The 14,093-nt window shown below is 41.5% G+C and overlaps 1 protein-coding gene across 1 annotated transcript in view; it reads right to left on the bottom strand.

Moving 5' to 3' along the window:
- LOC138259584 (uncharacterized) overlaps window positions 1–14,093 on the bottom strand; it is a 120,994-nt gene that overhangs the window by 61,599 nt on the left and 45,302 nt on the right. The window contains exons 3-4 of the mRNA XM_069207418.1: window positions 12,668–12,785; window positions 6,027–6,413 (exon numbers count right to left, since the gene is read on the bottom strand). Of these exons, the coding sequence (XP_069063519.1) occupies window positions 6,027–6,413; window positions 12,668–12,785 (505 nt within the window). The remainder of the gene's footprint in view (window positions 1–6,026; window positions 6,414–12,667; window positions 12,786–14,093) is intronic.

The raw sequence follows: 14,093 nt of genomic DNA, 5'->3' as shown, positions 1-14,093 counted from the left end.
GCCCTTAACTTTGCCCCTTTGAAATTCTGCCCCATGCTGATCGAACCGGTACCTGAAGGACGAAGACTTTCTTGAATGCTGATTGTAATTGGTAATTATGAAAGGATAATTGTATTATGCATTGTGTTTTTCCCTCTAGGTACCAACTGCTATTTTGATAGGGCCCAAGCTAGAAGTTTTCCAAATTTGTGTTGACTAAATTCGTTTTGCATGAAGTCCCACATGTCAATGCTAATTAGAGGTTAGTCGAGGTATGAACTTGATGCACCATGCTGAATTGAAATCTTGTCGTGCTGACCGATGTATGAAATTAGTCTAATTCAGTTGCTTATATTAGTGATTTGTATTGCCATAACTGAATGTACTATTATTCAGATATTTCGTAGATTGCGTTTCTTTCGCCGCTATGGACAGCTAGTAATGTTCGTATACATATATCATTTGGTTTTGAGACTTATATACATTGTGCTAGCTTTGTTAATATAGGGAAATAAATTCACTAATTTTTAATAAACTGGTGTGGTTATTCGTGACTGCAAGGTCATGGTGTGTTGAAATACCAACAGTTATTGATTCCTAATGTGTTATTTTGATCTACCAATTGAATATTGGCTACCGCGTACAACAGTTATTGATTACCGATTTAAGTGACCTGACTATTCAAGGATGAGGAGAGCCCAACTCGGCTAAAAGGTTCACCGACCTCCAACGTGTCCAGGTAGAGGTAATTTAGAAGGACTGGACGCGTTATCAGAGGTAAGACCCATACGAGGGGGCGAGAGTGAATAATTATAAAGTCCCAGGCCAAAGATTTCAGTGACTCTCTTCTCCCAATACTTTTCCTTCGCCTAGTTTGTATTCCTATTGGTGATGTATCCATGTACAAGAAACAAATATGGACTACCTAAATTAGTGGTCAATTGCTTAATAAAATTTAGCAAAGGTGTTCTATAGCCATAGGCACAGCTCAGGCAATCCTCGCTAATGTCCCTATTAAGGCTGGCTTTAATGTTGGTCCAAATCCATAGCTAGAGCCTTAGTGGTGCCAACCTTCCATAATCCGTTACATAATTAAGCCCTAACTCTTCATGAATGATAAAATTAGAAGTTCATGAAGGCGGTCCCAAAAGTCTCCTACAGAACATATTTCCTACACCCTGGAGGTATTCAATTTGGCCTTAGCCCAAGACAGATGCACCGTAGGTCAAAACAGGGAAACTCTTGTGTCTGTATATTTCTAACATTGCTGGAACAGGCTTCAGCCTATTCTCTTATCAAATTGTAAGACAGCCCCGGTTACTTGCGAAAATCTGTTGACCCTGCTTGTTAAGCAGGGTCCCCAATTACATAGAGAGTCCAATGTGATGCCCAAATAGTGAAAGCTACACACCCTTTCCAGGTGCCTTCCCTTAACAAAAATAGGTGTGATTGTAGGTCGCTTACCTGCCACCATATAATGTGTTTTAGTATAGTTCATCTCCAGATCAAGGCTGTCCATGAAGGGCACACAATTATCAATCTGTTTTCCAAGTCTAGCAGGAGTCTGTGCAACTAAAACAGAAAGGCACCCACAGGAAAGTTCCTAATCTTTGGAAGGTCACTACCTTACAAAAGACAGTGGTAATGCAATTTGTTAGTATATATTAAAATTAAAATAGGGGCACGCACACAGCCCTGCCTCACGCCTCAATCCAGACCAAAGAACTTAGAGCACGGTCCCCCAGGGTCATAACAGACAGAAGCAATACGATGTTGATAGAGTGATCTAAGGAAATCAGTCAGTTCATGATCCATACCTATGTCCCTTAGAGTATCCCGAAGCAATGATCAGTGATCTGATCAAAAGCTGAGCAAAGATCTATAAATGCCGTCATTGGCCATGGTATATTTCTGAAATAACAATATAAGATTTAGACACTGCTTGATGGTGCCTATGCGATTTCCGAACCCATACTGGATGGGGATAATAATACCTTGAGCCTCCGACCAGGTCATAATTTGTTTTTTAATTATATTTTTATTGGGCTTCAAATTTGCAATAAAAACATCAAAACATGATATTCATACAGCAAAAATATATCGATACATCAAACAGATCATATTTCATCATGGAATATGTACACAAAACAGCGATAAGGCTCCCGATTTTATAATGCCAAGAGAGAACCTAGGTAAGGCATTTTCCCAATAAGACAATCGGTCTCCTCAAAATACTCTGAGGCTTTTTCCATAAACTTCACTCACATTTTATCAAATGTCCTGATCCTCCCACAATGCAGCGCATAGAGCCCTCCTTATTTCTTACTTGCATCATTTTTATCACCTATTCCCTTTTGTGGGGATCAACTGTGTTCACCCCTTTGGAGTAATAAGGATGTAGCTACAGCAATTGCAATATATGATAGTTTTATAAATTTGGATGCTAATCGAATAGCAGGATCATATCCCAAAATTATCCACCAAGTACCAGGGGCTAATTTTATCTGCCAGACCCTCTCCAAGTACTTAAATATTTATTTCCAGAATTCTTGAATAGGGGCACACAAACCAATAACGTGTCCAGTTTGCAACGTCCCCTGAATTACATTGAAAGCAATGACTAGACCAACAATGGTTGACCTGTGCTAAGAATTGCGGGGTTCTATGAAGAGCCATTTACTAAAAAATAACATTCTGCGCCAATTAGCTCCTCTCAAAACATAAAAATTCAGCATATTAATTTCATCCCACTTTTTTCGTTAATTCTAACCCTTAATACTTTTCCCATTTTTTAAATTGCTTTCCGACAGAGATCCAGGTTCTTCAAAGATGCAAACAGCCTTTTCCATTCTCCCGCTCGCTTATAGTCGGGGTCTCTCACCAATGCTGTTACCACTTTTTGACTACCCCCGATCTGCCCACATTCTAAAGTGTTAAATATCCTGACCAATGATCTAAAGGAACCAAGAAGCAGATAATCACCTTGCTCTACTTCAGACAAAAAGTCTGCTTCCTTCGTAAACCCAACTCTCTCCCATTTTCGCATTAAATCGGGATCCAGATTAATGCCAGAATCCCAACCAATTCTGACAAAGGTGTAGCAGCATTAATATAGCGAATAGCTTATCTTCTATAGAGATCTGCACACTTCCTAAAACTCCACCTTAGACTCTTGCAACAAACTTTTCTTGGTGATGTTGTTAATTTTAACACATCACGTATATCATACTCATTAAGGATCAGCTCCACAAAATCGTTCTGAAAAGTTTTACCTACTCTCAGCTTTGCATTAAATCTGGACATATGCTGTGCAAAATATGCAGAATAATAATCTTTTACATTGGGAAGTGCCAAACCACCCTTCTCCAGTTCCTCATATAAAGAGTTTAGCGCTAATCTGTCAGTTTTATTTTGCCAGATAAATTACATAAACATGGCCTCCACTTTCTTGAAAAAGGATGTAGTTAAAACACATGGAGAGGCAGAAGAAACAAAATGAAATAATCGCAGAATCGCCATTTTGATCAGAGCGACCCCCACCCTAGGATAACTAATGGAAATGATCTCCACCGTACATACTTTTGAAAGCAAAGTGTCAAAATTAAGATCATGTAAATCCTCAATCTTTGCAGAGTATCTAAAACCCAGATACCGTTTTGGTTGAGTATTACACAGGACACTATTTCTGTGAGCAATCTATCTGAACTACACCTGCATAGAATAAATTCAGTTGTTTCCTCATTGATTTTATAGCCTCCCCACCTCCTCAAATTGCAAAAATGTCTCAAAAGCTTTTTCCGGCGAGCATTTATTGCTATGAAGAATCAACATGATATCATCCGCATACAGTTTTATCTTCTCCATCTGTGCAATTGGAGGGCAAATATCAGTATTCTGCCTAATTGCAATTGCCAATGGCTCAATAAAGAAAGCAAACAAAATCGGCGATAGAGGGCAACCCTGCCGGGTCCCTCGACAAACTTCTAATTTACCCACCTCTGTGGCATTAATTATGTTATTGGCTTCGGCATTCAGATATATCTTATGCACCAACCCCATGATCTGGAAAGGCATCCCAAATTTGGCTAAAACACTATATAGCGTTTCCCAGATCACAAGGCCAAATGTATTTTCTGTGTCTAATAAAAGAACTACGTCAGAAGTACTATTAACTGAAAAATAGTGCAGCGCTTCGGCTAAGTAATGTGCATTTGTGCCAGGCTGGCGTCTGGCAATAAAACCATTCTGGTCATGATGGATCAGTTTTGCTGCTATCAAATTAAATCTATTGCCAAAAGTTTCATATTAATTTTATAATCAAAGTTCAATAAAGTAATTGGCCGGGATGCGTTTGGGTCTTCCACATCTTTTCCTTTGTCTAAAAAACTAACATTCTCTGTACTAAATGATGCCAGTACAGGGCCACCCTTCGACATTATATTGGCAAACAATAAAAAATAGTCTGCCAATACTTCTAGAAAAGATTTTTTAAATTACACTGAGAAGATGGGCCCACAAACCTTACCAGTCAGGAGGTTTTTAACAACCTCAACCAATTCTTCTTTGGTAAAGGGGCAGATAATACTCTCCATATCATCCTCAGATAGGGTAGAAATATTAAGTCCTGCTAAGAAATTCCTCAAAGCATCTTTATCCACCACTTGACCCTGACTATATATCTGTCTGTAGTGCTCAAACATGATTTTGCTCATTTTCCTGTGCTCCTTTCACCAAACCCCAGAAACCGGGCATTTGAGAAAATTTATAGTATTACTGGCAGCCTGTTCTTGTGCCTGCTAGGCTAAAAATCTCCCTGGAAAATTACTCTCCTCATAGGACCTCTGCATATAAACACGATTCAATACACCACACATAGTATACAACAGATCACATAATGCCTGCTTGCCTGGAACAACGCTTTCCTATTCACCCTCGATGGATGCCCTAAGAATATCTCTTGGCTATCCTGAGCAGTCTTTCCTAAAATCTGCTTTTGTTGTTTTACACTTCTAATATTGGTGGCATCTTTCACTGTCACGAGCCCCCTTGCATACGCTTTTAGAGCATCCTACACTAAGCTTGGAGGAGCCGACTCATGATTCCTGTTTAAAAACTCCCTTATCTCTTCTTTGCATGTCCAGACCCATCCTTCTTCCTGTAGGTACTGTTTATTGAACACACATCTCCTAATTTGCGGCGTACCTTTCTCCACTAATACCTCCAAAGTAAGAATTGCGTGATCTGAAAAGTAATTAGGAAGCGTCTGTTGGCCCTTAAAAACCAGGGCTTTTGAAAGAAGTAAAAAAAAATAATTAATACCAGAAGAGCTATGAAGTCGACTCGAGCAACGTGTATAATCTATTTTTGTCGAACAAGTCACCCTACTAGGATCAAGATAAGATAAGTGTCAAGAATTTTTGATAATTCTGCAAAACCTTCGCAACTTTAGGCTTTAGCTGTTTTTTCCTTTTTACTGAGGAGTCTATTCTAGGGTTCTGCAGGAAGCTAAATTGCCCTCCTATAATAATTTCTCTTGGAACTTGCAATATTGACTGGAAAGGTTCCTCCTAAGGCCCAGGGTTATCTTCTACTGGGGCATACAATCTCACAAACGAAAATCGCCTAGAAAGCACCTAGAAATTCACCCAGCAATGTCCATTTTTATCACTAGCAAAATCCAACACATCAACCCCTAGCCTTTTGGCCAAAACAACTGCAGTGCCATGATGTGCTGCTCGGGCAGACAAAAAACTTCTGTAATCGGCCTAGCTTTAAAACACAGAAAATTCCAAAACCTTCTTGACTGGAAAATGAGTTTCTTGCAATAAAACTACTGAAGGACTTTCAGCTATAACCCAGGCTTCTTTTCCATGCCTCTTCCTACTATTAAGGCCATTGGCATTAAAAGAGACCACCTTCAAAGTACATCATCCCTACTTTCTTTTCTCAGGAGATCAACTAAAAACATCAGAAAAAATGCAAACATGTATAAAAGTGTCTAATGTGCATAAAATGACAAAAATATCGCCCAGACCCTAAAGGGTCACCTCCTTGGGAAGCTCCTTCAACCCAAGCGGGGCAAACAAGGAATATGTCTGAGGTTTCATTACACTATTTGCTTGCTCTTTGTTCTTAATTCCTTTGGTCACAATCTGGTGAGATGGTTTAGCAACAGGATTATATACTTCCACTGCTATTTTTGCTAAATTTAAGGCTGTACTATACGAGCTCTCATCCCCATCTGTAGCATCCAAAGGTTTCTCCTGATTAAAGAGATCTGACGAGTGTACAGGCGCTTGAACCCTTGTCGCCATATTTGCCGTAGTTATCAAGGTGGAGCAACCATGTTCCTTCTCATGCAGATTATTGCACTGCTTAGCACTTCGTATGCACTTTGCAGACACTCTGGATGTGATAATGGTACATACTTTACTCTGCAAATCACAAGAGATTAGCTTCATGTTACTATGGCTTGCACTATTAGCACTATTAGAACCTGGATTTCGCCTCAGAAGCCATACGCTGCACCTGTGACTACACAGGCTGCCTCCGTAGCAGCCACGGAGTCCTCCAACCTTGGGTTGGCCTAATGCTTCTCTTCCAAGGGTGCTACACTGCATTTTATAGTGCAAATGTCCCAAAAAATGGGGGTGCTGTTACTCCCCCACTCCTCAATGTACGCTGAGACAGAAATGCTGCCACAACCTATTTTTGCCCATCACTCCACCAATGCAAACTCACCAAGCATTCTTAAGGTCTTCCTACCACAATGACAGGTGGCAATTCTCCACTGCCTTGATGGACTCCAGCAGATTGATCAGTAGCACCATGAGGAGGACCAAAGGGGGAGGAAGTAGCGGCGGCTCCTGGCGGCCCACCGCAGAATACATCACTTTTCCACCGGTATACACACCAGACCGATACAGGGGCGGCCGCTCCATCCCATCGAGATTCTGCAGCGGCGTTGCAGCGTTACATTGACTTCTCCTCACCGGGGCAGTCAGGCGCCGAGCAGAGCGGCACTTCTTACCGCCATCTTAGACACCTTGAGATCCAACAGACTTCTCAGCCGCATGGCATGACGGGATCTCTGTACATCAGACCAGGTCATAATTCTCTTCAGTACAATCCAACCCATGATTTTAACCACAGAGTCCAACAGTGAAATAGGTCCGTAGCATCCTGGATTTTGCCTGCTACTCTTCTTAAGAACAGGTACAATAATTGTGGAATGCCATGGACTAGGTAACTTAGAGCGAGCAGCACAATAAAATGTGTTTGTAATAATAGGGGCCAAACACTCCAGTCTTACTTTATAAAGGTCTATCGGTACCCCGTCCAGAACCGGCGCCTTACCAGGACTTAGGACAATGGCTGGAAGGACTTCGAAGCTAAACAAGATGGTGAAAGGATTTCTGTCAGGGCAATTATCATCGTACATAGGATCTACCTTATAGAGCCCATAGTTTCTGCAGGGATACCTACATCATCCTTCTGTCTTGAGGGAGGTTACCAGAGTTAACTATCTTCCAGAAACCTCCTTTATTCTTCATTGAGCAGGTGATTACTAATTTATTCCAGTTGTCTCTTTTGATTTCTTGCTTCCTTGCTTTAAGCACTAGTTTAAATTCGGCCACAGTGAGGAAATGACGGCACTATGTCTAGGGGTTTTATTAAGAGCAGTCCTTAAGCACTTGTTTACGGACAAGTACTGTTAAACCAGGTCTCTTTCAAGTTAGATCCAGAGATAACAGGAATCAGCAGGAGTTTCTTTTTTTTTACAAAGTTCCCCAAATTAATAACTGCATCTACAAACTCCTCACATACCCTGGATTCAATCAGCAACTCATCCATGAACAAAGAAACATTAGAACTGACCAATCGTATAAATATAAGGTTGATGTCAACAGCACACGCCACTTAAGGTGGATCCCTTTATCCACACCTATAACACCTACAGGGTCGATATACATTGAAACATGTTTTGTTGCCCTTTGGTCAAAATACTAGGGTTGTGATCACAAGTACAGTTTACCATTGCAACCCCTGACTCAATTGACGGTGTGACGGGGGAAGAGATAAAGATGTAATCAATCGTACTACGCATGCCACGGCCAAGAAAGGTAGGGATTTGAATAACCTCGGTCCCAATAACTTTAATATGGTTGACTAATTCATAATTAATTAGCATCGTATAAAGAATCTCCCCCCCCAAGCATCCATGCTCCACTGATGCTTAGACACATCCATAAGGTAGAAAGGATTATACCAAGTAAGGCTCGTATTCATTTTAGAGTTAAAGTCATCGCCCAAGATGATTTTAAAACAATTATGTACTTGGGAACATCTGTTGCTGAGAATATAAATAACTTCAAACAGGGTGAATACACTGTCTGCCTTCTCCACTTGATTAACTGCATTATAAAAACAAGCATTTGCAATGCAACAGGTCTCACATTTGCTCAAGTTAGCGCTATTAGCGCTGTAAATTCATAACTGGACTTTTCTTGCCACATAAATTGAAAATGAAAAGTAAAACAGTTGACATAAGCAAGCCAATTCAAAGCGCCATGGTCCCATGAGCACAAAGGAGAGACACAAAAGGAAAAAAAGTTCGCTCAAAGTCAAACATATCAGCAAACGTGCAATTATCCATGTAACAGGGTGAATGGCCAAGGCGGTAACAAAGCTGCCCCAAGGAGGGACAAATGTAAAGCATTTACCAATTATAACAAAGGATTTTTTAAAGGCAAGCCCATGAATGAGTGATAGTGATGAGTGTGCGGTGGTTAAAAGCCCACAGATAGATTACAACAGGCCAGAGCACTTGCGCGCTCGACCTAATGAATAAAAAAAGTAAAAAGTATCGCAATGCACAACCCAGACAACGTGGATACCAGAATGTGTCCATTTGATCGGGCATACCCTGGGAAATAAAATGGATCGCAGTAAAAGAGCCAGCCCCCCCTTAGGTCTTCCAGATTGGGATGGATTGGCTGGCACATAGAAACTAAGAAAAGCCTCATACACAATATCATTCAAAGTCCAGCTTTCTTAGAACATAATAATATAAAACCTATCAATGTAATTTGAACATTCCCTATTTGAAAGCTTGGCAGCATACCCCGTAATATTCCAGCATACTTGTTAGTTGTCGCTATGCTAAATCTATCATGAACCTACACCCCACCATCGGTGTGTCAGCATTAATTATAATGTCAATCCATCTCGGACAGACCTGACAATGGTGCAAAGAGATCTATATACCCTTACTGGCTCCAAATGCTGTCTCCCTCTATCCGTGCAACACGCGGACTATGGTCTATAACAGGCAGTTGGTAAAAATTTCTATCAGTAAAATGCCAATGAAACCCAAAATGAGGGCCTCAGTGAGTCTAATGTTTATGCTTGTAATCCTCTGAATTGACACATATGTGTATCTTAGGACAGATAACGAATGCACAAACAATCCCTACAGAAACATTAGTCTCTGTACAGTAATACGACAGGTTCCTTAGGTCGCCCACTCTTATTAGGTCTCGCCTAGGCAGTGCATGCACTGCTCTGTGAGACATGCTGTTATATACTGTATGGGCTTTGGGCACGCCCTCGCTTATCATTGGTTCCTTCCTGTGCCTTTCTAAATTTGGTTCCTTTATGTGGTGAGCCAGTCATATTTGTCCCTCCTTTTGTGGGTTGGGTCACGCCCATGGGTCTGGCCCTCTTACAAGTGTTCTCTCTCCAAGCGACATTTAGGTTAGTTTCAGCAGACTATTTTTTTTTTGTTTGCCTTCCCTCTGGATTTTGGTTTGTTGAAATTTAGAGGTGGGGAAAGCAACCGCACTTAACTAGACTGATTTTTGCCATGCCATCCCTCTTCCGTCGCCCCGCCCACTGCACTTCTGCTCTTAATGCTGCTTGCTGCATACAGTAAGGCGCATGTGAAATGACGTTAGGAAAGGGGCCACAACTAGTAGCCTGCTACAAACGTTCTCAAAATCGGCGTGACAAATACAAATAAAGTATTGCAATTTATAAAACAAAAACTTAAAGTGAAATGGTCTATATTTTAACTTGATGACTGGAGAGGGAGTGGAAGTGTTCCTACAATGAAGGCTCTTGATCACATAGCGGGCTTTACTGTCGCATATCCCAATATAATTACGAAGAAAGAAAAACACTCGCTAAGACTATGTTGTCACTTTGCCCTACCAACTTTCTGGTACTACAAACATAAGAGGCATTTAGAAATGCAGGCACACAGACACGGACATGGGTACAAAACCTCACCTTGTGTCCCCCTTAAAGCTCATAATTCCACAGCCTAACACACAAATCAGTGGCAACGGGGCCATTTCAAATTACGTTTGTTAGCAAAGACTGCTGCAGTCAGTACACCCACAGGTAGTGAATGCATTAGTGAGGGTCCAATCCTCCAGACATCTCAACAGAGGAGAGACAGAGGGATCTGCAACCAGTGGCCAGGTGACCCATTAAAATTCTCAGCCGGCATAAAACAGACAGAGTACAGATCGACAGGGTCACACGCTGCTGCTCTGTCAGAGCCCAGTGTCTTATTATACAGTGAAGCTCGTACAACGAGGCCACTTTAAGACAGGCATAGCCCAGAAATATCAATTATGGACTCCTTTTGGATGAAATGTGATCAAATGCCTGCTTACCTTGAGAGCATAAAATTCTTGAACTGGCCACGCAAAGCATGCGACAGAGTAAGGAGCGCATCATTGATTGCTGGACATTTATGAGACAGACAAGCCCATCTCATTAACAATAGCGGAAGCCGCCCCTCACCAACACAAAATGTGCAGCATTATGCTGCATAATTTGCTTTTCTTTCCGCATATTTAGTCAAACCTAGTGCATAATTTAGTCCTCCCTGACACATATTTTCAGTGGGTCTGCTCATACTTTATGTAAATACCAAATCTGGGCACGCACCAATTTCAATGCCCCAGTCCTGTCAATGCTTCGCCTGTTATGCACTCCTGAGCTGCATCACCACTTATAACACTTTTTTATTTAAAGTTATCAACATGCTGCATAATACTGTACAAAATAGCTTACAAACATTGGCAAAACCTATAGCTCTAGCTAACCACTCATAAGGTCCTAAAGGCAAGACCTTTTGGCTATGCCAATGCTTGTTTAAACTTTTGATTAGTAGGCCAGAGTCATTTCTCTACTCCTAGTCTCTGATGCCACTGATTCCAGGTGTTTTCATGTTGCTAACTTAGTCCAAAGCCAGAGTGCTTCCAATTGCTCCATAGTACTCGGAAGTTCACAGATTCTTTCCACAAGTTGGAAAGATCACACAAAAGGTTGCTGTGCAGACTGGTTCTCCTTTCAGTGCTTTGGTGCCAGATTCTGCTCCTGGCCTTTCATCACTGGGCGTGGAAACTTAGCTTTTGAACACATCTAATATGAGCACCTGAATTTGCAGCGGAATGCATTGACATTCTTAAGGAAGCCAAGAGGCATTCCAACACAATACTTTTAAATCAATGAGTTTTTTCATATAATCCTTTCACACGGGCTTAATGTGGCTGAATTCCAAGAAGAGGTAAATCTGCACTATCTGCCTTATCAGGAGTGGTCATATCTACAGTGTACCACCATTAAAGTACAACTTTTGCCCATTAAACCTTACTCAAAGTCCATTTGACTGAGACATTTTTTGAAAGCATCAAGAAGAGTTGTTCCCTTCCATATGAAATCAATATAATTCTTTTGAAATTTAGAGTATTAAAGAAAACACAGTTTTATCTATAGGTTCATTCTGAAAAGTATCCATTGAAAAAATAATGTCTGAGAGTCACAGAGCAAACCGACAAGGGACCTGCACATGTTATAACTCAACTGCTCACACACATTCATATGCCCAGAAGACACCTCATTGCCTTCTCTTTTCAATAGACGTCAAGGCACTTATGGGCAGATTTATGAAAAGTGGTGCTCCACATAGTGCAGCGCCATTTTTCTTGGGCCCCTTAGCGCCACATTTGTGTCATTTTTTTACGCAAAAGCAGCGCAAACTTACAAAATACAATTGTATTTGGACGTGTGCGCCGCTTTTGCGTCAAAAAGCGGCGCAAATGAGGCACTAAAAAAGTATAAATATGGGCCAAAGTGCGCATGGGTGTTTGGCCGGCCGTCTGAGGCTCGCCAAAACTACCTCCGCACTTAGGTTTCTCCAACCAAGCTGTGTACCCAGCCAGGCTAGAGAAACAGCACAGACCCCAGGCTGTTGCACCGATGTAAAAAAAATGTTGGTATTTATTTTGTTGTCCCTCTTGTTAATCCATTAGCTCATTTGGTGGGGGGCGGGATTGGAAGAGGGTGGGTTATATCACCATCCGGTATCTCCGGTGTTGTACTAGAATATTGTTATCAGAATATCATCTAACATAAATAGAGTGTCCTAAATAGCTCACAACAGTGCACTCTTCACTCCTCCCTCCTCTCACCTCCCTGTGGCCCAGACCAGCCCCGCCCCTCTCTGCGCCCACTGGCTGAGCCAGCACATGAAAAATGATGAAAAAGAAAACAATAGCAAGCTATTGTTTTATTTTTCATCTGCTGGCTCAACCAGGGGGGCAATGACCCTCCGCCACTGCGGAGGAGCCAACCCTGACTACAATACATCACAGTACTCCTAAATGCTCTTTACCTGTTTTTGAACCTTAAATTTTGTGATGTCAAAGAGGATGTCCTCTTCTGTCTCAAAAGGACACTGCTGCTCCGGTTCACGTCTTCTGACTCTCTCAACAGTATAGTCGGGATTTGCTCTGTCAAATACATACACATTGTTGCAATTACAACATATTCATTCACAAAGGTTCAAGCTTTCGAAAAGAGAACAGAAAGGATATGTCTGATATCTCAGGGTACACAATAGCATTTAGGCAGCTTCGCTCCTTAGCGCTGCTGCAAATAATAGGGGTTTCAGATCATCAACTGAGTGCTGCTCATTGCATCAACCTCGGAAGGATGAAAGGCATGCATGCACAGGGACCATAGTTTAATGATTTTTCCTAAAGCATATGAAGACATTCCTAAACTATTCCAAGGTGGCTGGCGCACATGTGGGTACACACACGGCAGCCATCTTGGAATGCCCTTTCATTATGGTTCACGGATGATACCTATTGGCTCTGCCAGATAGCAATGAAAAAGGAGGTACACTAAAGAAGGATAGAAAGAGGGGATTTAAATACAAATTCTTTCTCAATAAATTGAACAGTGTTAGGCAGATGGCACTGCCTCCAGAGCGACATATCAACTCACTTAAAAAGGGAAACAAGGAACGCTAGAACTCGGAGTAATGAAGATAACCGTTAAGCAATCAGGCCATTTATGGTCACCACTGCACTTCAAGTTCTTATCCTACTAATACAGTCAAACTCTTACACACTAGAAGAATTTGATAAAAGAGCCAGGTCTCTCATCATGTTCTGCATCCAGAAGGAGTTTTTAAAGCCTATATATATTTTTTCTTGAAAAAGGAAATGAAATGTAGATTTATATCACCCATGAGGGTCTCAAGGTGCTGTCCGAGGGCACGTGGAGAATACATGATTTCCCCAGAATCACAGGACTTTGTGACACCAGGGCTCGAACCCGGATCTCCAGCTACTCTCCCCTTTCTTCAGAATCTAGCTGCCTATGTCTTCTGTAGGGACATTTCTGAAAGCCATGCTACTGTCGGTAGAGTGGTGGTAGGGTTAAGGTAGGGGTCTCATGGGAGCTAATTATGCGCTTGGCAGAGAGATGTGTCTTCAAATCCGTGAGGAAATAGACAAAGGATTGACACTGGTGATGTGAAGGGTTCATGTTTCAAAGTAGGTCCCTACAAGTTGTCATGTTGATAGTTATTCTAGAGGATGGATAGAAGTTTGAGCTAGCTGTTAATGATTTACGGTTCATTGTGTGGGTACTTTATCATGTATAATTTGCCACCTAGACCTCCAAACACATTTCACATTCATACATATATTTTTAGATTAAGTGTAATCTAGAACGAAGGCTGTGAACTGAGGGATTTCTTGAAGTCACTCAGTCTCTTCATTGAGGTTCCCGGCGTTGCCTGGTGTAAG

The sequence above is a fragment of the Pleurodeles waltl genome, chromosome 9 (genome assembly GCF_031143425.1).
Source record: "Pleurodeles waltl isolate 20211129_DDA chromosome 9, aPleWal1.hap1.20221129, whole genome shotgun sequence".
In the NCBI taxonomy this organism is placed as follows: Eukaryota; Metazoa; Chordata; class Amphibia; order Caudata; family Salamandridae; genus Pleurodeles; species Pleurodeles waltl.
Note: the sequence above shows the minus strand (reverse complement) of the source record. Positions and strands in the feature narration are given on the sequence as shown.